Source organism: Ranitomeya imitator, chromosome 1 (assembly GCF_032444005.1).
Source record: "Ranitomeya imitator isolate aRanImi1 chromosome 1, aRanImi1.pri, whole genome shotgun sequence".
Taxonomy (NCBI): Eukaryota; Metazoa; Chordata; class Amphibia; order Anura; family Dendrobatidae; genus Ranitomeya; species Ranitomeya imitator.
This window is the reverse complement of record NC_091282.1, coordinates 291,151,916-291,175,163: the sequence shown is the minus strand read 5'-3', so window position 1 is coordinate 291,175,163 and position 23,248 is coordinate 291,151,916. Positions and strand designations below refer to the sequence as shown.

The window sequence follows — 23,248 nt, the reverse complement described above, 5'->3', positions numbered from 1 at the left end:
TATTACAAAGGTACCGTACTTTAAAGTATATAATAAAGGAATAGCATTAGGACATGTAATGTAAAGGAAGGGATTGAATTCCTCAGCTACAGAGGAGATCCACGAAAATTGAAATTCTCATTGACTTCTTGTCTATAGTTTAGCAGAACATAGATAGTTATACTGAGCTGGGATGAGCGGTAGACCAAATTGCATAGACACATTTTGAGAGGCAAATATTCTTAAATTATTTTTCCAGCAACTTAGCAGCACATTGAATTGTTTTTGGGAAATAAAAAATATTTTACATTTATAAATTTTGAGAATTTGGGAAATGAAAAAAACAAAAAAAAACAAATTAACAAATATTTTTAACATTATTAGAAACAAAAATACTTTTTTATGTTTTATATCCAAATTGATGATATGAATCTACAATCTCTTTAGCAGAAGACTAAGGGCTCGTGCACATGGCCGTATTTTTGGTCTGAGTGCGATGCAACAAAACATTGGATCGTACTGGGATCAATGAAATTCTAAGGGATCGTGCACGTCAGATTTTTTCCTTGGCCCGAGCCGGTCTGAGGGAAAAAATTGCTACATGCCCAAGTTTGAACCGATTTTCAGATCACACAAGGCCATGCAAGTCAATAAGTGAATTGAAAACATCAGAATGCAGTCTGATTTCTGCACAAAGGAGACATTTTTTTCTCCATCTTCTTATCTGAGAGAATCGGATCACACTCTGTTAGGTCTCGAGTTCCCGCTTCTGCACAGGGGGAATCTCGAGCCATCTCCGCTGCGGTCTCCCATTCTCATCCAGCCGCAGTGGAGTCTGCTCAGCAAGGACGTCGGTCCCAGCGTCTTGCTCAGTCTCACTCTGTACAGAGAGTTACTGCTGCTTCTTCAGCTTCTGCCATTAAAGCCAGTGCTGGTCAGCAGCAAGCGGACTTCTCTGGGACTAAGTCCTTGTCTGCACACACTGAGCATGCCCAGGGCAAGATCTCCCGTTGGAGATCGAGGGTCATGTGCTCAGGCTCTGCAGCACATTCCATTGGTCCTCTTGGCAGGTCTTGGAAGGGCAAAGTTTCTGTGGCCACTTCCTGTGCTGCAACTATATAAACTGCGCATGACCGCACGGCCATGCGCTAGTGTACAATTGTTAATGTGTGTATGTTGTGAGTGCAAGTCGTCCTTGGATACCCCTGTTCGCGGAAGGAGTATGGTTGCTATCTAGCGCCCGACTTAGCCTACAGCACTAATCACACATTACAGCGTCCAGTTGCTGTGACCGCCAGTACGGCGCCGTGCACTTCCTCTGTGCTTTCCTTACCCAAGCCTGGGTGGTTAGTGGCGTTCGTCAGTGCGGCACCGCATGCACTCTTGTGCCTTAAATTGTTATTTAGTTTCTTTACACACCCAGTTGCGGTGTTGTGCCAGCAAGGGTCTAATCGGACTTCAATCCTAGTTGGGCTTGAGTTCGCTGACTACTTGCTCGCGCTCTATGTGCGGTACCGCGGTCCTGTGACGCAACAGGATCGCTTCCTTCACGCTGGGTGAAGTTTAACCCACGTGTGTATACTTATGAGTACCGCCATATAGTCCGTCATTACTTGGCAGCAGGTTCCATCTCTGCACGGTGGACCCCGGGCTGCGAACGCACCATACTCTATCTGTCTTATTATTTGGTGCGTTCCGCTAGCCCTAACATTACACTAGCGCCAGGGTCTGGCTAGTAATGACGGACAAACAGCAATCCTTGCGGTATATCCAGCAGCTGGAGGGTAGGTTGGCGGCTCTTGAGAGCGCAACCTCAGCTGTGGATGTTACCGCAGTTGCTGTACAGGCTGCTAGTGTGGCTGCAGCAACCCTGGCCATTGCCACCCCTGTTCCGACATTTTCTCGCCTCCCGCTGCCAGAAAAATTTTCTGGTGATAGCAAATTTTGTAGGGGATTTGTGAGTCAGTGCTCTATTCACCTCGAGCTCCTGGCTGCACGTTTTCCTACAGAGCCGGCTAAGGTGGGATTTATAGTATCTCTCTTGTCGGACAGGGCGTTGGAATGGGCTACGCCGCTGTGGGAGCGTGGCGATCATGTGGTGCAGAGTGCTCCGCTGTTTCTGAGCACTCTGAAACAGGTCTTTTTAGGACCTCAAGTCACCCATGATACTGCGCTCCAACTGCTGGCATTAACTCAGGGTGAGTCCTTGGTCAGTCATTTTGCCGTCCAATTCCGCACTTTAGCTTCTGAGCTGGATTGGTCGGATAAAGCTCTTATCCCCATATTTTGGAGGGGCCTGGCTGACCACGTTAAGGACGCTCTGGCCACTAGGGAGATTCCTGCCACACTGGAGGAGTTAATAACTGTCTCCACTCGAATTGACCTCCATTTTAACGAGCGGAGGTTAGAGCGAGCCCAGTGTAGGCAGAGGTTTCGGCTGGCTCCTACCTTCGCCAAACCTCTGGAATCTCCGGTTCTGGTTCCTGAGTCACATGAGGCCAGGGGAGTGTCACAAGCGGGATCTAAGTCCCGGACCGCAGGTGCACTCAAGGTCTGTCATGTATGCCAGCAGTCGGGACATCTAGCCACCAGATGTTCTCAGCGGTCGAGGAAACGTCAGCGTCTAGTGGTAGTAGGTGGAAGTGCACTAGACACGGCGACATTTGTCTCTAAATTGTCCTTTAAGGGGACAATTACTATAGGCTCATTCTCCCACTCGGTAGAGCTCTGCGTGGATTCTGGGGCGGAGGGCAATTTTATGTCTTCTGCCTTCGCCCAACGTCACGCAATACCCCTGGTTATGCTAGCTCAACCAGTAACGGTACGAGTGGTGAATGGGTCGACACTGCCCTCACAGATAACACACCAGACCATCCCTTTTACTCTGTCCATGTCGCCATCTCATCAGGAGATTATATCTCTGCTCGTCATTCCTGAGGGAATTGATGAGATCCTGTTGGGAATACCTTGGCTACGGTACCACTCTCCTCATATCGAGTGGTCCTCTGGCAGAATCCTGGGATGGGGCGAATCTTGTGGGGGTAGGTGTCAGAGGGAGTGCGTTCAGGTTGCTACTACTGAGGTACCCGCAGATCTTTCCTCTCTCCCCAAGCAGTATTGGTCTTATGCAGACGTGTTCTCCAAAAAGGCGGCGGAGATCCTTCCGCCCCATCGCCCCTATGACTGTCCTATTGATCTCTTGCCTGGTGCTGAGCCTCCCCGGGGTCGAGTCTATTCGCTATATCTCCCGGAGACGGAGGCAATGTCACAGTACATCCAGGAAAATCTGGCAAGAGGATTCATTATGAAGTCAGTGTCACCTGCTGGGGCAGGGTTCTTCTTCGTGCAGAAGAAGAATGGGGAACTACGTCCATGCATAGACTACAGGGGTCTTAACACCATCACCGTTAAAAATAAGTATCCTTTGCCCTTGATATCTGAGCTCTTCGATAGGCTTCGGGGAGCAAGGGTATTTACTAAACTAGATCTGCGGGGTGCTTACAACCTGATTCGCATCCGTGAGGGGGACGAATGGAAGACGGCTTTTAACACCAGGGATGGGCACTATGAATATCTGGTCATGCCCTTCGGGCTCTGTAATGCCCCGGCCGTTTTCCAAGACTTTGTGAACGATATCTTCCGGGATATGCTTTCCACCTCGGTCGTAGTCTATCTGGATGATATTCTCATCTACTCTCCAGATATTGACTCCCACCGGAGAGATGTTTGCAAAGTCTTCGACCTCCTACGGGTTAACTCCCTCTATGCCAAGTTGGAGAAGTGTATGTTTGAGCAGGAGTCCTTACCTTTCCTAGGCTACATCATCTCTGCCCAGGGATTGGCTATGGATCCTGCTAAACTACAGGCTGTGATGGACTGGCAGGAACCCCATTCTCTTAAAGTGGTGCAGCGCTTTATGGGGTTCATTAATTATTATCGCCAGTTCATTCCGCACTTCTCAACTTTGGTAGCTCCCGTGGTTGCCCTCACCAAGAAGGGGGCGAATCCCAAATTTTGGTCTGAGGAGGTCTCCAAGGCCTTTAACTCTATAAAGTCACACTTCGCTAGCACTCCCATCCTACATCGCCCCGATGTTGATAAGCCATTTATCATGGAGGTGGATGCCTCTTCTGTTGGTGCTGGAGCAGTCCTCTTCCAAAAGGATGCTCAAGGTCGGAAGCATCCTTGCTTCTTTTTCTCCAAGACCTTCTCACCAGCAGAGAGGAATTATTCCATCGGGGACAGGGAGTTGCTAGCCATGAAGTTGGCTTTCTCGGAGTGGAGACATCTCTTGGAGGGAGCACGTTTTCCCTTCCAAGTCTTCACAGACCATAAAAATTTGGTGTACCTGCAGACAGCCCAGCGGTTGAATTCTCGCCAGGCCAGATGGTCCTTATTCTTCTCCCGGTTTCATTTCACCCTCCATTTTCTTTCTGGGGAGAAGAACATTCGGGCCGACGCTCTCTCTCGCTCCGTTGTGTCATCTGCGGAGGAGGAGGAGGAGCCTCGGCTTATTGTCCCCACCGAGAGCTTGAGAACTGTAGCCCCGGTTTCGCTAGAGTCTGTGCCCCCGGGCAAGACTTTTGTTCCATCCAGTTTGCGACCGGAGGTTCTCTCTTGGGCACACTCGTCCAGGGTGGGTGGACATTTTGGTACCAAAAGGACATCTGAGTTACTGGCGAGGACATACTGGTGGCCGCATATGGCTCGTGATGTCGCAGAGTATGTTCGGGCGTGTGTCTCTTGCGCCAAGAACAAGACTCCTCGGCAACGGCCAGCTAGTTTGCTTTATCCTCTGCCGGTGGCGGACAGGCCCTGGGAGATGGTCGGGATGGACTTTGTGGTGGGCTTACCCAAGTCTCGTAACTGCACCATTATCTGGGTGATCACTGACCATTCTTCCAAAATGGTGCACTTGGTGCCTCTTCCACGGCTACCTTCTGCACGGGCGTTGGCTGTTTTGTTCGTCAAGCATATCTTTCGCCTACACGGTATGCCAGACAAAATTGTTAGTGACCGGGGTCCCCAGTTTGCATCTCGATTCTGGAGAGAGCTTTGTCGTCTACTCAGTATTGAGTTAAATCTCTCTTCGGCATATCATCCCGAGACGAATGGGTTGGTAGAGAGGGCCAACCAGACCTTGGTCACATATTTACAACATTTTGTTTCTGCCAGGCAGGATGACTGGGCATCCTTGCTACCGTGGGCAGAGTTTGCACTTAACAATGCCGTAGCCGACTCCACCGGTCAGACTCCATTCCTCCTAAATTACGGCCAGCATCCGCGTGTTCCTGTGCCCATGCCTGTGTCTTCTGCTGACTCCAGGGTGGCAGACTGGGCTGTGGAGCACGGGACATTTGGGACCGCACGCAGGATGCCATTCGGGCCTCCAAGGAGAGAATGAGGTCCTCCGCCGATGTTCATCGGCGCCCCGCTCCGACCTTTGCTCCTGGCGACTTGGTGTGGCTCTCCGCCCGTAACATCAGGCTGCGAGTTGAGTCCACTAAGTTTGCTCCTCGCTACTTGGGTCCCTTCAAGGTTCTCGAACGGGTTAATCCTGTGGTCTACCGTTTGGCTCTTCCTCCACGCTTGGGAATCACCGACACCTTTCATGTGTCCCTCTTGAAACCCGTATACATGTCCCGGTTTTCCGAGTCATCTGCCGGGACATCGGGTTCGTCTACGGACGATTACGAGGTGAACGCTATTTTGGGGTGCAAGGTGGTACGCGGCAAAAAGTTCTATCTGGTGGATTGGAAGGGTTATGGCCCGGAGGACAGGTCATGGGAGCCTGCTGAAAACATTCGGGCCCCACAGCTCATTGCTGCCTTCGAGCGTAGCGAGGCCCAAGGAGGGGGGGGCCTAGGAGGGGGGTAATGTTAGGTCTCGAGTTCCCGCTTCTGCACAGGGGGAATCTCGAGCCATCTCCGCTGCGGTCTCCCATTCTCATCCAGCCGCAGTGGAGTCTGCTCAGCAAGGACGTCGGTCCCAGCGTCTTGCTCAGTCTCACTCTGTACAGAGAGTTACTGCTGCTTCTTCAGCTTCTGCCATTAAAGCCAGTGCTGTTCAGCAGCGAGCGGACTTCTCTGGGACTAAGTCCTTGTCTGCACACACTGAGCATGCCCAGGGCAAGATCTCCCGTTGGAGATCGAGGGTCATGTGCTCAGGCTCTGCAGCACATTCCATTGGTCCTCTTGGCAGGTCTTGGAAGGGCAAAGTTTCTGTGGCCACTTCCTGTGCTGCAACTATATAAACTGCGCATGACCGCACGGCCATGCGCTAGTGTACAATTGTTAATGTGTGTATGTTGTGAGTGCAAATCGTCCTTGGATACCCCTACCCTATTGAATGCCTGTTCGCGGAAGGAGTATGGTTGCTATCTAGCGCCCGACTTAGCCTACAGCACTAATCACACATTACAGCGTCCAGTTGCTGTGACCGCCAGTACGGCGCCGTGCACTTCCTCTGTGCTTTCCTTACCCAAGCCTGGGTGGTTAGTGGCGTTCGTCAGTGCGGCACCGCATGCACTCTTGTGCCTTAAATTGTTATTTAGTTTCTTTACACACCCAGTTGCGGTGTTGTGCCAGCAAGGGTCTAATCGGACTTCAATCCTAGTTGGGCTTGAGTTCGCTGACTACTTGCTCGCGCGCTATGTGCGGTACCGCGGTCCTGTGACGCAACAGGATCGCTTCCTTCACGCTGGGTGAAGTTTAACCCACGTGTGTATACTTATGAGTACCGCCATATAGTCCGTCATTACTTGGCAGCAGGTTCCATCTCTGCACGGTGGACCCCGGGCTGCGAACGCACCATACTCTATCTGTCTTATTATTTGGTGCGTTCCGCTAAGCCCTAACACACTCTGATCAGAGTTTAATCACAGTGTGATTTGCATAAATAACCCGATTTTCTTGGATGAGAGAATACACGTAGTCTGCACCTAGCCTAATTCTTAGCAATCCACAGCATTTTTGCCTTTCAGTGTTATACTCACGTAGCCTAAAAAACATGCTTATTTATTAGGTTGCCTACTCCCATGGTAACCTGGTCCCTCTGTCAAACTCCTTAAGTTCCACAGCCATTATTGATTGTGGCATCTAATTAGCAAAACTGCCGAGATCAGAGAATCTACAATCCTGAGAAAACGTTGTTCCAAAATGTTTAACCCTTTCTGCACCACAATTAATGGAAATACCTATGCTGTCACATTGGAGGGAGCATTCTATGTCACCTCACTACCAGCCCTTGCTTTGCCATCAATATTGCTGAAGTTGTGGTACATACCTCAGATATGCCCTATCAGATGCCTTTGCAATTTATGTCACATCATAGCGATAAGACATTATATTACAGTAAATTGAAGAAAAATGCAAAAGTCCTTCAATGGAACTAGAAAAAAAAATGCAGGGTAAAAATTAAGGGAACTTTCTAATCTGGGACAAATATGGCATATCACTAGAAAATGCAATAAATGTCTGACCTACAGTACAGACCAAAAGTTTGGTCACACCTTCTTATTTAAAGATTTTTCTGTATTTTTATGACTTTGAAAATTGTACATTCACACTGAAGGCATCAAAACTCTGAATTAACACATGTGGAATTATATACTTAACAAAAAAGTGTGAAACAACTGAAATTATGTCTTATATTCTAGATTCTTCAAAGTAGCCACCTTTTGCTTTGATGACTGCTTTGCACACTCTTGGCATTCTCTTGATGAGCTTCAAGAGGTAGTCACCGGGAATGGTCTTCCATCAATCTTGAAGGCGTTCCCAGAGATGCTTAGCACTTGTTGGCGCTTTTGCCTTCACTCTGCGGTCCAGCTCACCCCAAACCATCTCGATTGGGTTCAGGTCTGGTGACTGTGGAGGTCAGGTCATTTGGGATGGCACTCCAGCACTCTCCTGCTTGGTCAAATAGCCCTTACACAGCCTGAAGATGTGTTTGGGGTCATTGTCCTGTTGAAAAATAAATGATGGTCCAACTAAACGCAAACCCGATGGAATAGCATGCCACTGCAAGATGCTATGGTAGTCATGCTGGTTCAGTATGCTTCATTTTTGAATAAATCCCCAACAGAGTCACCAGCAAAGCACCCCCACACCATCACACCTCCTCCTCCATGCTTCACGGTGGGAACCAGGCATGTAGAGTCCATCCATTCACCTTTTATGCGTCGCACAAAGACACGGTGGTTGGAACCAAAGATCACAAATTTGTCATCAGACCAAAGCACAGATTTCCACTGGTCTAATGTCCATTCCTTGTGTTCTTTAGCCCAAACAAGTCTCTTCTGCTTGTTGCCTATCCTTAGCAGTGGTTTCCTAGCAGCTATTTTACCATGAAGGCCTGCTGCACAAAATCTCCTCTTAGCAGTTGTTGTAGAGATGTGTCTGCTGCTAGAACTGTGTGGCATTGACCTGTCTCTAATCTGAGCTGCTGTTAACCTGCGATTTCTGAAGCTGGTGACTCGGATAAACTTATCCTCAAAAGCAGAGGTGACTCTTGGTCTTCCTTTCCTGGGACGGTCCTCATGTGAGCCAGTTTCTTTGTAGCGCTTGATGGTTTTTGCAACTGCACTTGGGGACACTTTCAAAGTTTTCCCAATTTTTCGGACTAACTGACCTTCATTTCTCAAGTAATGATGGCCACTCATTTTTCTTTACTTATCTGCTTTTTTCTTGCCATAATACAAATTCTAACTGTCTATTCAGTAGCACTATCAGCTGTGTATCCACCAGGCTTCTGCACAACACAACTGATGGTCTCAACCCCATTTATAAGGCAAGAAATCCCACTTATTAAACCTGACAGGGCACACCTGTGAAAACCATTCCCGGTGACCACCTCTTGAAGCTCATCAAGAGAATGCCAAGAGTGTGCAAAGCAGTCATCAAAGCAAAGGTTGGCTACTTTGAAGAACCTAGAATATAAGACATAACAAAAAAGTGTGAAACAACTGAAATTAAGTATATAATTCCACATGTGTTAATTCATAGTTTTGATGCCTTCAGTGTGAATGTACAATTTTCATAGTCATGAAAATACAGAAAAATGTTTAAATGAGAAGGTGTGTCCAAACTTTTGGTCTGTACTGTACATCTTACGGTGGCTCAGTGGTTAGCACTGTAGCCTTGCAGCACTTTAGTCCTGTGTTCAAATCCCACCAAGGACAACATCTGCAAGGAGTTTGTATGTTCTCCCTGTGTTTGCGTGGGTTTCCTCCGGGTACTCTGGTTTCCTCCCACACTCCAAAAGACTAAAAGGGAATTTAGATTGTAATCCCCATTGGGGACAGTGATGATAATAAATGTAAAGGGCTGCGGAATATGATAGCGCTATATAAGCAAAAGAATAATAATAATAAAAGAATTTGGACTCTGGAAGTGAGTCATTTATAGAGGTGGTCGTGCATGTGTGGCTCTCTATTTATTTCTATGGGAACTCCAAAAATTGCAGAGTATTAGTATATATGACACTCATGCCATATTGAATACCGTACGGTACAACCCCGTTAAGAGTAGACATGGAATTCAATCCATTTGCCAACAAATCTACTTGTCCTTATGACAAGACAAAGCAAGAAAGAATAATTACACTGCCCGATAATGGTTGTATCTCTGTTATACATTTAATTGCAAGTGTTAGATTCACCTTGTGAAGTGGACCCACCAAGCCCCAGGTCCAGGTGGGTACACAGACTCCAGGCGATGGTGCAGCTGGCAGGATGGCGCATGGGGAGCGAGGACATGACACACTTGGGAATCTTGGAGCAACGGGATGGATGAAGTGAAGTCAGCAGGGATAGAAAGAGGTCAAGCATGGTGTGCACAGGAGGTGGAGTACAGCAAAGTTAATTCCAAATCCTAAGACACAACTGTGTGTCCTAATGGGCCCTAAAAGGCCAAAGAGATGATGCCACTGAGCCACGCTGGGCAACCTGCAAAATCTGACCTGTAGCACAATAGAGGGAGCACAACCTGGGCTAGCCGGCACAGGACTGTAACAGCAGGATACCTTTCTAGGTTTGTATGTCAGAAGGCGATTCTGAGTGATGCATACTGGTGAATAGTGACGTTATAATATGTGATTGGTTTGGATGTGTTTCTAGCGGTTTCAGCAGCGTCAAACCACATGCTGTGATTAAAAACGTTGTGTTCCAAGTACGAAAGCGAGGTGTGGTGTGCTACCGTGTAACTTCTGGCAAGGGAACAAAAATAAAGGACAATTTTAATGCAAAGAGGTTCTGGACACAATTTGTTTTCCTGCTGTGACCTCAACGGTAGGCTCCATCAAATTTTTCATATGACTACTTTTCATGAAATTAGAAATTGTCTATGAAAGTATTTCCACAAATTATACTAATCAGTGCATTCATTTTTGTAGCTGACACTTATGTAAAATAGCTGGAGGTTACAAGCTTTCAACAGCACATTTACAAAACATCATGTACTTTCTAGTCTGTAATTCTAAATCTCGGATTAGTCACAGGCTTTCCTTATCGCAACAATTACGTAGCCCATTAAACAATAAATCAAATGCGCAACAACAAAAAAAGAAGCTTGATGATTGTATACTGCTGCATGACATGTTCTGCTCAGATGCTTTACAGTATAGTGTCTGATCAACAGTCATATGTGTGCAGACATATTGTTGTCCTGATACTACACAGCAAATGGCAGTAATTCCAGAGCCGGTGGCATGGGCACAGAAATTACTCAAGCTTCAAGAAGTTGTCAGCCAAGACAGGTAATAACCGGCTAATCGGTGGGTATACCACCACTGGGACCCTCACAGATTAGGGAATTTTTATCCTTAAATGGGAAGTTTTAGCCTTATTGCAAAATGGCGTGGGAGGTCAGAAGCTTGACCGCCACTCCATTCTTTCTATATTAGTGCCGGAAATAGCCAAGAGCAGCCCTTCTTAGCCACATTGGAAAGGAATGGAACAGTGACCGAGCATGGGCACATGGCGCTTCATTCAAATAGGGAAAAAGTGCCAATTGGTGCGTATCCCTGATGACGGACCTCCACCAATCAGCAAGTTATCCCATGGATAGACAATAACATGTGTTTACTGAACAACCCCCTCCAAACCCTGAACCTCTCCTCAAATCCTTAGGTCAGGAGAGGGAAAGGAGCAACGGCTATACTCTGGAACTCTCTACCCCAACACATCAGACTCTCGCCTACCATAGAAATCTTCAAAAAGAACCTGAAAACTCACCTCTTCCGACAAGCCTACAGCCTGCTGTGATCCTCAACCTACTGAACCGCCGCACAACCAGCTCTACCCTCTCCTAGTGTATCCTCACCCATCCCCTGCAGACTGTGAGCCCACACGGGCAGGATCCTCCCTCCTTATGAACCTGTGTGCCTTGTTTTTTGCTCATCTTTAAAGTATTTGTCTATATTTGCTCCCTTTTTACATGTAAAGCGCCATGGAATAAATGGCGATATAAAAATGTATAATAATAATGGATCATGCCCTCCTCCTTGCCTGGTCAGGTAATATTACTACTACTTGACAGTGACATAGTAAGACAAGCATCTTGGAGATTGTGTACATTTATAGCAATATAATTTACCATATATTAGTGTCTCAATAAAATGATAGAAACTTATATTTTAAGAAAATCCAATTGTAGGTACGAACATAGACATTTCATCTCTAACATAGACAACAATCTTCCTGTAATTTCTAATAGAGTTTATAGAAGGTAAGGACATTTGTGTTATTCCACAGGATCGGCAATGTTGAAATCCAACATACCCATTTTTTGGTCTTCCAGACTTGGTCAGAGCTGGGAGACCTTTCCATACAAGTTAAATCGTCAGCCGATCTTGCCAGATTCAGAGTATTTTTTTAATGCGCACATGCACAGTTTATTATACTAGTCTAACAAGTGCAATCCTTTTATTCTTTTATATTAGGGAGATATTTTTGAAGTTGGCTGCTGCAGCAACAGATATTTTTCTTCCTCTCTATTTAGTTGTCAATTAACCCTACAGTGGAAATCATTTCTCCGCATCCAGCAAAGCAAGAGGGAAGAAGTCTGACACAGCTAAACGAAAGTTAGATACGATGGTGAATATTTGGCTAAAAAACAAGGATTCTCAAAATGTATTGTGTGGTGTGTGTATGTATTGTAAGGAAAAAGCTGGACAGGTCCTGGATGGGAGATATGTGCCACCTAGGTAATTAGCCTCGAGGATGTGAAGCCCAGAAAAGCAGGCTCCAGCACCATTAGTACTGCCAGGACCTGGATTTTGGGTCTAGGTTTTAGGAGCAGTTAAATGAGTTGGGTGGAACTGGCTGCTCCCATATCTATCTTGCAGTTCATCTAAAAGGCAGCTGAGCTGTCTCAGATGTGGTCTAAGTTGGGGAGAAGGGGAGGAATTTTATTGTTGGTGAACCAAAGCTACAGGCAAAAGTGTGTAGACTGTATTTGTGTCTGGCGAGTCGTTCTGATCATTGTGGTCTATTCCCAAAATTCTGTAAATAATCATTAAAATCTTTTTTTTTTATGAACAACCATTTATGAATGCATAGTGTACTGCATTAATACTACAAAAGTATGCCTGAGGCTGGATTCAGAAATTTTTACCTATGCCATTTTCATAGCCATTTTTCTTTTGCCCTAAAACACAGATGCCAGATTTTACTTTAACTCCTTCATGACTGGGCAATTTTCAGTTGTTTTTTCTTTTGGTTTGTTTTTTCCTCCCCTTCTTGCAAGAGCCGTAGCTTTTTTCCATTTTTCTGCCCACATAACAGCATGGAGGCTCGCTTTTAGAGGGACAAGTTGTACTTTTGAATAACACCATTAATTTTGTCATGTGATGCACTGGAAAGTGGGAAAAAAATTCTAAGTGCGTTGAAATTGCAAAAATGTGCACTTTTTTTTTTACCATGTTTAATATGTGGTAAAACTGATTTGGCAATATAATTCTACAGGTCAGTACGAGTATGCAGAAACCAAACATGCCGCCTGAGGAAGGAGTATTCCGAAACGTGCGTAGGGGTGGGCGAGTCTACCACCGGGGATTCCACTACCACCACTGCCAGGATTTATAAGTGTCTCATTGACTGATTATAACATTTACGTGTATGCTCTATATCTCTATTTGGATAAGTCTGTGCAGACTATATACTGTGGTGATCCCTCTATTACGGTTAATATAACCATATATTAGACTGGTGCATAATAATAGTTCTGGTCTAACCCACCCTCCCCACTACATAATTATATGTTTGTCCACCTTTTTAACTTTGTCTACCTTAGCTTGTTCATTTGATCAATAAAGATGATTTGTATTGATATATTTGGACTCTATAATTGTATTTTTGGTTTCTTCCCCCCTGGTTATAATACTGTAACAATCTGTCCACACTGGGTCCTATTCATTGATTAGGGGTACATATTATATTATATATCTGATAACTGTGCATAATTATTTGGACAATACCAGTTTATATCTCCCCTACTTTATCAATGTCTGTCATTTACCTATATTGCAGAAACCAAACATGTATTTTTTTTTTGAAGTGCCGAAAAAGAAGTTATAAATTTGTAAATTTGTGTTTATTTTTGGCATCCTGAGCTGCTAACTGATACCATTTTGGGGTAGATACAATGTTTCCATTGCCTTTTATTACTATGTTGCGGCAGCCAAAAAATGTAATTCTGGAGTTTAAATTTTTTTTTCTCATTACACCGTTTACTGATCAGATTAATTTATTTTATATTTTGATAGATCAGATTTTTGCAAACACATATTAAGGCTGTCTTTCACAAGCACGGAGGTCTTCAGCAGAACCCCAGTTGTTATGACAATTCATTGGTACCCCATGATCACACCAATGATGTGCCCACCTGCCGATGCGTGTTAAATGCCTCTGTGAGAGCTTAATAGTGGCATTTAACAGGTTTAGATATCAGAAGAATGGTGTGCATTCGGTCACGGTTAGACGTGCTGGTGGAATATGACCCCTAGATCAAGGCAGGAGAAATTCACTGCTCTTTATCACAACATCGGTAAGGTAATTGGGGTCCAGGAGGCACTCCCGTGCCTAAGTTGGGGATCTTTTTTCCAATTTTGAGGTCTAAGGAATTTTTTTTCAAAAGACCTTGGGCCTTAGGGTATGTGCACACGTAAGAATTTCTTGAAGAAAATTCCTGAATAAAACCGGACATTTTCTGCAAGAAAACCGCATGCGTTTCTTAGGGCGGCACGGTGGTGCAGTGGTTAGCACTGCAGCCTTGCAGCGCTGGAGTCCTGGGTTCGAACCCCACCAAGGACAACATCTGCAAAGAGTTTGCATGTTCTCTCCGTGTTTGCGTGGGTTTCCTCCGGGCACTCCGGTTTCCTCCCACATTCCAAAGACATACTGATAAGGAATTTAGATTGTGAGCCCCAGTGATGATAATGTGTGCAAACTGTAAAGCGCTGCGGAATATGTTAGCGCTATATAAAAATAAAGATTATTATTATTATGCGTTTTTTTCGCGTTTTTTTCCGGAGCTTTCCCAATGCATCATATAGCGGGAAAAACGCAAAAAAACCCCGCAAAATTAATGAACATGCTGCGTTTTTTACCGCGATGTGTTTTTTCGCGGAAAAAAAATGCATCATGTGCACAAAAATTGCAGAATGCATTCTACTGTAAATGATAGGATGCATATGTATGCGTTTTTTATGCGCTTTTATCTCGTTTTTATAGCGAAAAAACACCAAAAAAACGCAACGTGTGCACACAGCCTTACTCCGTTTCAGCATATGTGCCTATTTTTATTGAGTTTTTAGTGTTTTGCACCTTTTTTTGGAATGCGTCAAATTCATCTTTCCATTTCTACCTTTTTGGAGTCTATTTGATATGTGTTTGCCTGCTTCATTTTCTTAGTTCGCGACTGTGGGTGGAGTTTAGAATTTTCTAGATGATTTTGCCTAATTTATCATTTGCGACTTTTAGAAAAGTCACGAAATAGGATGCAAATGCGCACACTGTCACTGTCGGGCCAAGAAAACCCATTGAAATCCATCATTTTCTGTCCAGATTTGTTTCGCCAGCATGAATGAGATTTCCTAAAATCTAATCTGGTTGAAAAATTTGCAATGTATGCTCTACATTGGACACACCACAAAGTATCCACAATATAACCTAACAGGTACCTGTGGCAGAGAAGTTACTTGACAAATTAGGGAAACTTTCAACAATAATGTGACCGGAACATGACTAGAAAACTAACCTGCCAAAGTTTCATACACATAGCCATTCCCCAAGTGTTATCTTCTGTAGGAGTCATTGAACTTATAATAATTTTGGATGTCATGTCCATAACGTGAACCTGTAAAATGGTGAAGAATTAACGTTACATTTCAGACAATATTTTCTATCCAAGACCCGAAATGGGTCCAAAACACAAAAGAAGTGAAACTTATTCCCATTATAGGCTTCTCTGTAGGTTACCCTCCTGGTTTTAGTTTACAAATATAGATGAAAAATAGCATCCCAAATTCTGTGAGAGTACTTCAGAGCTGTAATCTCCAAGCAGTCATATACTAGATGCCGAAAAACCTAATTTTCCAACACACTTGAGTATATCACTCAAATCTATAAGCTCACACATTTTTTCCAACAGTAAAAAGTCCCTTGTTTTTCCATAGATTGTGAAGAAAGTAAGGTTTTCCCACATTTAGGAGATATTGACTTGATATTGTGGATCCTGACTGTTGACACCACTGCCAAATACTAAAAGGAACGGGGCTTTGTTCCGAAGATACAAGGTGTCATCTTTGCTTAGGAGCACTTGCATGAACACGTGGGGATACCTCCATTTATGCCATAATATATAAGTGGGTGCAAATCCAAAATTAGGTCACAAATTGTTGGTTTAGAGATTACGAGAACTGGTCAACGCAGAAGGAAATATAAGGCAATACTTCTCTTATGGGGCATTGCCATGTTCTTTATTGGGGTTTTTCTTAGCAGTAAATACAATACAAGGGGACTTCTTAATGAAAAAATAAGGTTAGGTGGTCGTAGGTGAAAACTTTTCATTCGAGGGCTTATAACAAATTAATTAAATAAAATAAACTTTATGCCACCGTATGATCCGTACAGAAAGAACAGCCTCCCTCGTGTCAGGTCGGGCAGAAGCCGAGCGTCTAACTATTGAAAAGTAATTTTAAACGTGAATTTGTATCATTACTAATTAAGAGAAATGATCCCTGGCTTTGCCAGAGGCTTGTAATGTTCCTGTGTGGTTGTGGAAGTGAAGAATGAAAGGCACGCCCGTTCACAAATTAATAATCTTTAGAAATGCATCCAGTGATGTCAAGATAGAATGATGTGTCAGTCATAACTGCTGCCGTAAACAGATAAGCCCCTGCCCATATCACATAACTCAAGGCAAAGGCTAACAGATAAAATTAATCATTTATTGGGCAAAAGCCAAGAATAAAGACTTCCTGAGATCAGATGCATATCTCATCCTTAATGTGTTAGAGCGAGGATATGTTAGACGGTGATGATGCCAGAAAGTACATGTTACCACTCAATTCAAGCTCCAAGACAGAAAGAAACCCATGTAGCAAAGGGCGTCAACATTTGTAAGATCGTGCGTGCACTTAGTTATTACTTTTCGGTTTTACTGAAAAAATGAGAACCAGTGACAACAACTATAAAAATGTTTTGGCTCACTGAGGTATAATTTCGTTAAATCCCTCGTATTAAAAAAAACAATCGGTCATTACCTGTCTACAAGTTTTGTGATATATGTTCACGTATTGTTGATGCCTTGGTTAAAGAAGAAAATTGGTTAAAACAAAAATTGTGGAGCCTCTTTCCTTAAAGAAGCACTCCTCCCAACAAAGTTTTTATCCTCTTAATATATTGCAATCGCCAGATTATATTGCACTGTGTACTTACAATTACTCATTTTGCTTTTCTACTCAGTTAATTATGCTCTTTTCTCTGCTCTATGCAGAAACGGGAAGTTTCAACTCCTAACCCACCTGCTCCCTCCTCCTCCCTGCCAGAGACTGTTTCTACATAGAGCTTAAGGATTCAGTTAGTAAGTTTTTATTCACATGATGTTGTAGATCTAATGAAAAACAGAAGAATTCGCTGGGTAGAAGGGTAAATTGAGCAACTGTAAGTAAACAGTGCTATAAACCGTATTTTTCGCACTATAGGACACATTTTTAACAAGAAAAATTGACAGCTGCTCATAGGATTGCTAGAGTGGCAAATCAGAACCCCAGCTTGACTACAAAAGACCTTCAGAAATATTTAGCAGACTCTGGAGTTGTGGTATATTGTTCAACTGTTCAGAGACACCTGCACAAATATGGCCTTCATAGAAGAGTCATCAGAAAAAAACCTCTCCTGCATCCTCACCCAAAACTTCAGCATCAGAAGTATGCAAAAGAACATCTAAACAAGCCTGATACATTTTGGAAACAATTCCCGAGGACCGATGAGGTTTAAATAGAACTCTTTGACCACAATGATCAAACGTATGTGTGGAGTGGAGAAAAAGGGGCACAGAAACTAAAGAAAAGAAGATCTTGCCAACCATTTAACATGGGGGTGGATCAATCATGCTTTGGGGTTGTATTGCAGCCAATGGCACGGGGAACATTTCATGGGTAGAGGGAAGAATGGATTCAATTAAATTTCAACAAATTATTGATGAAAACATAACACTATCTGTAAAAAAGCTGAAGGTGAAAACAGGATCGCTTCTATAAATGGATAATGATCCTAAACACACCTCAAAATCCACAATAGCCTACTTCAAGGCGCAAGTCCCCTGATCTGAACATCATTATATAAATATAATATATATATAATCTATTTTTTTGGCCTAAAATATAAAGTAAATGTGTCATCTTTAACTTTAGCCCCTTTAGAGATCATTTCATTTTCAACCCCAAACTTTTACATACCACTGTATGTACATATTACAGATATTTGTACATTGTGAGCCCTCGCGGGCAGGGTCCTCTCTCCTCCTGTACCAGTTGTGACTTGTATTGTTCAAGATTATTGTACCTGTTTTTATTATGTATACTCCTCCTCACATGTAAAGCGCCATGGAATAAATGGCGCTATAATAATAAATAATAATAATAACAACAATAACTGTGTATTTATATGTGCATGTAGCAGAGCTGTGTTGTGTGAGTAATACTGCAGAGAGACACTAACAATAGATTTCTTACCTCCCTATTGTACCTTAGTGCATTAAAATTAGTGATAATGGTCCCTCCACTTTACAAGGCCGGGGATGTTTTAATTAACAGGAAAAAGTGTTTTTCCTATTTTCTGCTGTCTAAACCTGGGTTGTGTCTTATGGCAAGGTGTGCTTTATAATCCGAAAAATATGGTAAAATGATGACTGCAATATATTAAGAAGAAACAAATTTTGATGGGAGGAGTGCTTCTTTAACCCCTTAATCCCATATGACGTACTATCCCGTCAAGGTGACCTGGGACTTAATTCCCAGTGACGGGATAGTACGTCATACGCGATCGGCCGCGCTCACGGCCGTGTGTCAGCTGCCTATCGCAGCTGACATCCAGCACTATGTGCCAGGAGCAGTCACGGACCGCCCCCGGCACATTAACCCCCGGCACACCGCGATCAAACATGATTGCGGTGTGCCGGCGGTATAGGGAAGCATCGCGCAGGGAGGGGGCTCCCTGCGGGCTTCCCTGAGACCCCCGCAGCAACGCGATGTGATCGCGTTGCTCCGAGGGTCTCCTACCTCCTTCCTCGCTGCAGTCCCGGATCCAAAATGGCCGCGGCATCCAGGTCCTGCAGGGAGGGAGGTGGCTTACCAAGTACCTGCTCATAGCAGGCGCTTGGTAAGCCTGCAGCACTGTAAGTCAGATCGCTGATCTGACAGAGTGCTGTGCAAACTGTCAGATCAGCGATCTGTGATGTCCCCCCCGGGACAAAGTAAAAAAAAAAATTTCCACATGTGTAAAAAAAAAAAATAATAATAATAATTCCTAAATAAAGAAAAAAAATATTATTCCCATAAATACATTTCTTTATCTAAATAAAAACAACAAACAATAAAAGTACACATTTAGTATCGCCACGTCCATAACGACCCAACCTATAAAACTGTCCCACTAGTTAACCCCTTCAGTTAACACCGTAAGAAAAAAAAAAAACGAGGCAAAAAACAACACTTTATTATCATACCGCCGAACAAAAAGTGGAATAACATGCGATCAAAAAGACAGATATAAATAACCATGGTACCGCTGAAAATGTCATCTTGTCCCGCAAAAAACGAGCCGCCATGCGGCATCATCAGCAAAAAAATAAAAAAGTTATAGTCCTGAGAATAAAGCGATGCCAAAATAATTATTTTTTCTATAAAATAATTTTTATCGTATAAAAGCGCCAAAACATAAAAAAAGATATAAATGAGGTATCGCTGTAATCGTACTGACCCGAAGAATAAAACTGCTTTATCAATTTTACCAAATGTGGAACGATATAAACGCCTCCCCCAAAAGAAATTCATGAATAGCTGGTTTTTGATCATTCTGCCTCACAAAAATCAAAATAAAAAGCGATCAAAAAATGTCACGTGCCCGAAAATGTTACCAATAAAAACATCAACTCGTCCCGCAAAAAACAAGACCTCACATGACTCTGTGGACCAAAATATGGAAAAATTATAGCTCTCAAAATGTGGTAACGCAAAAAATATTTTTTGCAATAAAAAGTGTCTTTCAGTGTGTGACGGCTGCCAATCATAAAAATCCGCTAAAAAACCTGCTATAAAAGTAAATCAAACCCCCCTTCATCACCCCCTTAGTTAGGGAAAAATTAAAAAATTTAAAAAATGTATTTATTTCCATTTTCCCATTAGGGTTAGGGCTAGGGTTAGGGTTAGGATTAGGGCTAGGATTAGGGCTAGGATTAGGGCTAGGGTTAGGGCTAGGGTTAGGGCTAGGGTTAGGGTTGGGGCTAAAGTTAGGGATAGGATTACATTTACGGTTGGGAATAGGGTTGGGATTAGGGTTAGGGGTGTGTCTGGGTTAGAGGTGTGGTTAGGGTTACCGTTGGGATTAGGGTTAGGGGTGTGTTTGGATTAGGGTTTCAGTTATAATTGGGGGGTTTCCACTGTTTAGGCTCTCCAAACGCGACATGGCGTCCGATCTCAATTCCAGCCAATTCTGCGTTGAAAAAGTAAAACAGTGCTCTTTCCCTTCCGAGCTCTCCCGTGTGCCTAAACAGAGGTTTACCCCAACATATGGGGTATCAGCATACTCAGGACAAATTGGACAACAACTTTTGGTGTCCAATTTCTCCTGTTACCCTTGGGAAAATACAAAACTGGGGGCTAAAAAATAATTTTTGTGGGAAAAAAGAGGATTTTTTATATTCACGGCTCTGCGTTATAAACTGTAGTGAAACACTTGGGGGTTCAAAGTTCTCACAACACATCTAGATAAGTTCCTTGGGGGGTCTAGTTTCCAATATGGAGGTCACTTGTGGGGGGTTTCTACTGTTTAGGTACATTAGGGGCTCTGCAAACGCAATGTGACGCCTGCAGACCATTCCATCTAAGTCTGCATTCCAAATGGCACTCCTTCCCTTCCGAGCCCTCCCATGTGCCCAAACGGTGGTCCCCTCACATATGGGGTATCAGCGTTCTCAGGACAAATTGGACAACAACTTTTGGGGTCCAATTTCTCCTGTTACCCTTGGGAAAATACAAAACTGCTGGCTAAAAAATTATTTTTGGGGAAAATTTTTTTATTTTATTTTCACGGCTCTGCGTTATAAACTGTAGTGAAACACTTGGGGGCTCAAAGTTCTCACAACACATCTAGATAAATTCTTTGGGGGGTCTAGTTTCCAATATGGGGTCACTTGTGGGGGGTTTCTACTGTTTAGGTACATTAGGGGCTCTGCAAACGCAATGTGATGTCTGCACACCAATCCATCTAAGTCTGCATTCCAAATGATGCTCCTTCTCTTCCGAGCTCTGCCATGCGCTCAAACGGTGGTTTCCCCCCACATATCGGGTATCAGCGTACTCAGGACAAATTGGACAACAATATTTAGGGTCCAATTTCTCCTGTTACCCTTGGAAAAATACAAAACTGGGGGCTAAAAATAATTTTTGTGAAAAAAAATATATTTTTTATTTGCACGGCTCTGAGTTATAAACTGTAGTGAAACACTTGGGGGCTCAAAGTTCTCACAACACATCTAGATAAATTCTTTGGGGGGTCTAGTTTCCAATATGGGGTCACTTGTGGGGGGTTTCTACTGTTTAGGTACATTAGAGGCTCTGCAAACGCAATGTGACGCCTGCAGACCATTCCATCTAAATCTGCATTCCAAATGGCGCTCCTTCCCTTCCGAGCCCTCCATGTGGTTCCCCCCCACATATGGGGTATCAGCGTACTCAGGACAAATTGGACAACAACGTTTGGGGTCCAATTTCTCCTGTTACCCTCAGGAAAATGCAAAACTGGGGGCTAAAAATATAATTTTTGTGGGAAAATTTTTTTGTTTTATTTTTACGGCTCTGCATTATAAACTTCTGTGAAGCCCTTGGTGGGTCAAAGTGCTCACCACACAACTAGATGAGTTCCTTAGGGGGTCTACTGACCAAAATGGTGTCACTTGTGGGGGGTTTCAATGTTTAGGCACATCAGTGGCTCTCCAAATGCAACATGGCGTCCCATCTCAATTCCTGTCAATTTTGCATTGAAAAGTCAAACGGCGCTCGTTCCCTTCCGAGCTTTCCCATGCGCCCAAACAGTGGTTTACCCCCACATATGGGGTATCGGCGTACTCAGGACAAATTGTCCAACAACTTTTGGGGTCCAATTACTTCTCTTACCCTTGGGAAAATAAAAAATTGGGGGCGAAAAAATCATATTTTTTCGCAAAAATTATTTTTTATTTTTATAGTTCTGCATTATAAACTTCTGTGAAGCACTTGGTGGGTCAAAGTGCTCACCACACCTCTAGATAAGTTCCTTAGGGGGTCTACTTTCCAAAATGGTGTTGCTTGTGGGGGGTTTCAATGTTTAGGCACATCAGTGGCTCTCCAAACGCAACATGGCGTCCCATCTCAATTCCTGTCAATTTTGCATTGAAAAGTCAAATGGCGCTCCTTCGCTTCCGAGCTCTGTCATGCGCCCAAACAGTGGTTTACCCCCACATATGGTGTATCAGCGTATTTAGGACAAATTGTACAACAACTTTTGGGGTCCATTTTCTCCTGTTACACTTGGTAAAATAAAACAAATTGGAGCTGAAGTAAGTTTTTTGTGAAAAAAAGTAAAATGTTCATTTTTATTTATACATGCTAGCCACCTTAGGGAGAGACCCAAGTTGGGCTAAATGTAGCGGGACGAAAGAGACCGAAAAGCCCTCTACTTAAAGGAAATACATAGTGGATGCTTTCCTGAAACGGAAAGTACTTGCAAGCAGCATAATACAAAGAATAGCAGGTTTACCCAGAATCCTTTGCAGTAGGCAGAGCTATGCAAATCATCTCTTTCCACCCCTGTCTAATCCACAGCGCTTGGAACCGCCAAGCGTGCAATGCTGCGGATTAGTTTCTAAATTTACACAGCCAACCAATTCCTACCTGTGGACACGTGTTTCGGGCTTTAGGCCCTCATCAGCACAGGGCTGGAATTGGTTGGCTGTATGGAGTGGGGCTCGGTGAGCAAGCGATACATACATGCTAGCCACCTTAGGGAGAGACCCAAGTTGGGCTAAATGTAGCGGGACGAAAGAGACCGAAAAGCCCTCTACTTAAAGGAAATACATAGTGGATGCTTTCCTGAAACGGAAAGTACTTGCAAGCAGCATAATACAAAGAATAGCAGGTTTACCCAGAATCCTTTGCAGTAGGCAGAGCTATGCAAATCATCTCTTTCCACCCCTGTCTAATCCACAGCGCTTGGAACCGCCAAGCGTGCAATGCTGCGGATTAGTTTCTAAATTTACACAGCCAACCAATTCCTACCTGTGGACACGTGTTTCGGGCTTTAGGCACTCATCAGCACAGGGAAAGAGATGATTTGCATAGCTCTGCCTACTGCAAAGGATTCTGGGTAAACCTGCTATTCTTTGTATTATGCTGCTTGCAAGTACTTTCCGTTTCAGGAAAGCATCCACTATGTATTTCCTTTAAGTAGAGGGCTTTTCGGTCTCTTTCGTCCCGCTACATTTAGCCCAACTTGGGTCTCTCCCTAAGGTGG

The 23,248-nt window shown here is 43.8% G+C and overlaps 1 protein-coding gene across 1 annotated transcript in view; it reads right to left on the bottom strand.

Annotated features, from left to right (window-relative positions):
- The window catches only part of GNB1L (G protein subunit beta 1 like), a 42,499-nt gene that overhangs the window by 5,559 nt on the left and 13,692 nt on the right, over positions 1-23,248 (bottom strand). Inside the window, exon 5 of the mRNA XM_069756393.1 lies at positions 15,234-15,332. Coding sequence (XP_069612494.1) covers positions 15,234-15,332 — 99 coding nt within the window. The remainder of the gene's footprint in view (positions 1-15,233; positions 15,333-23,248) is intronic.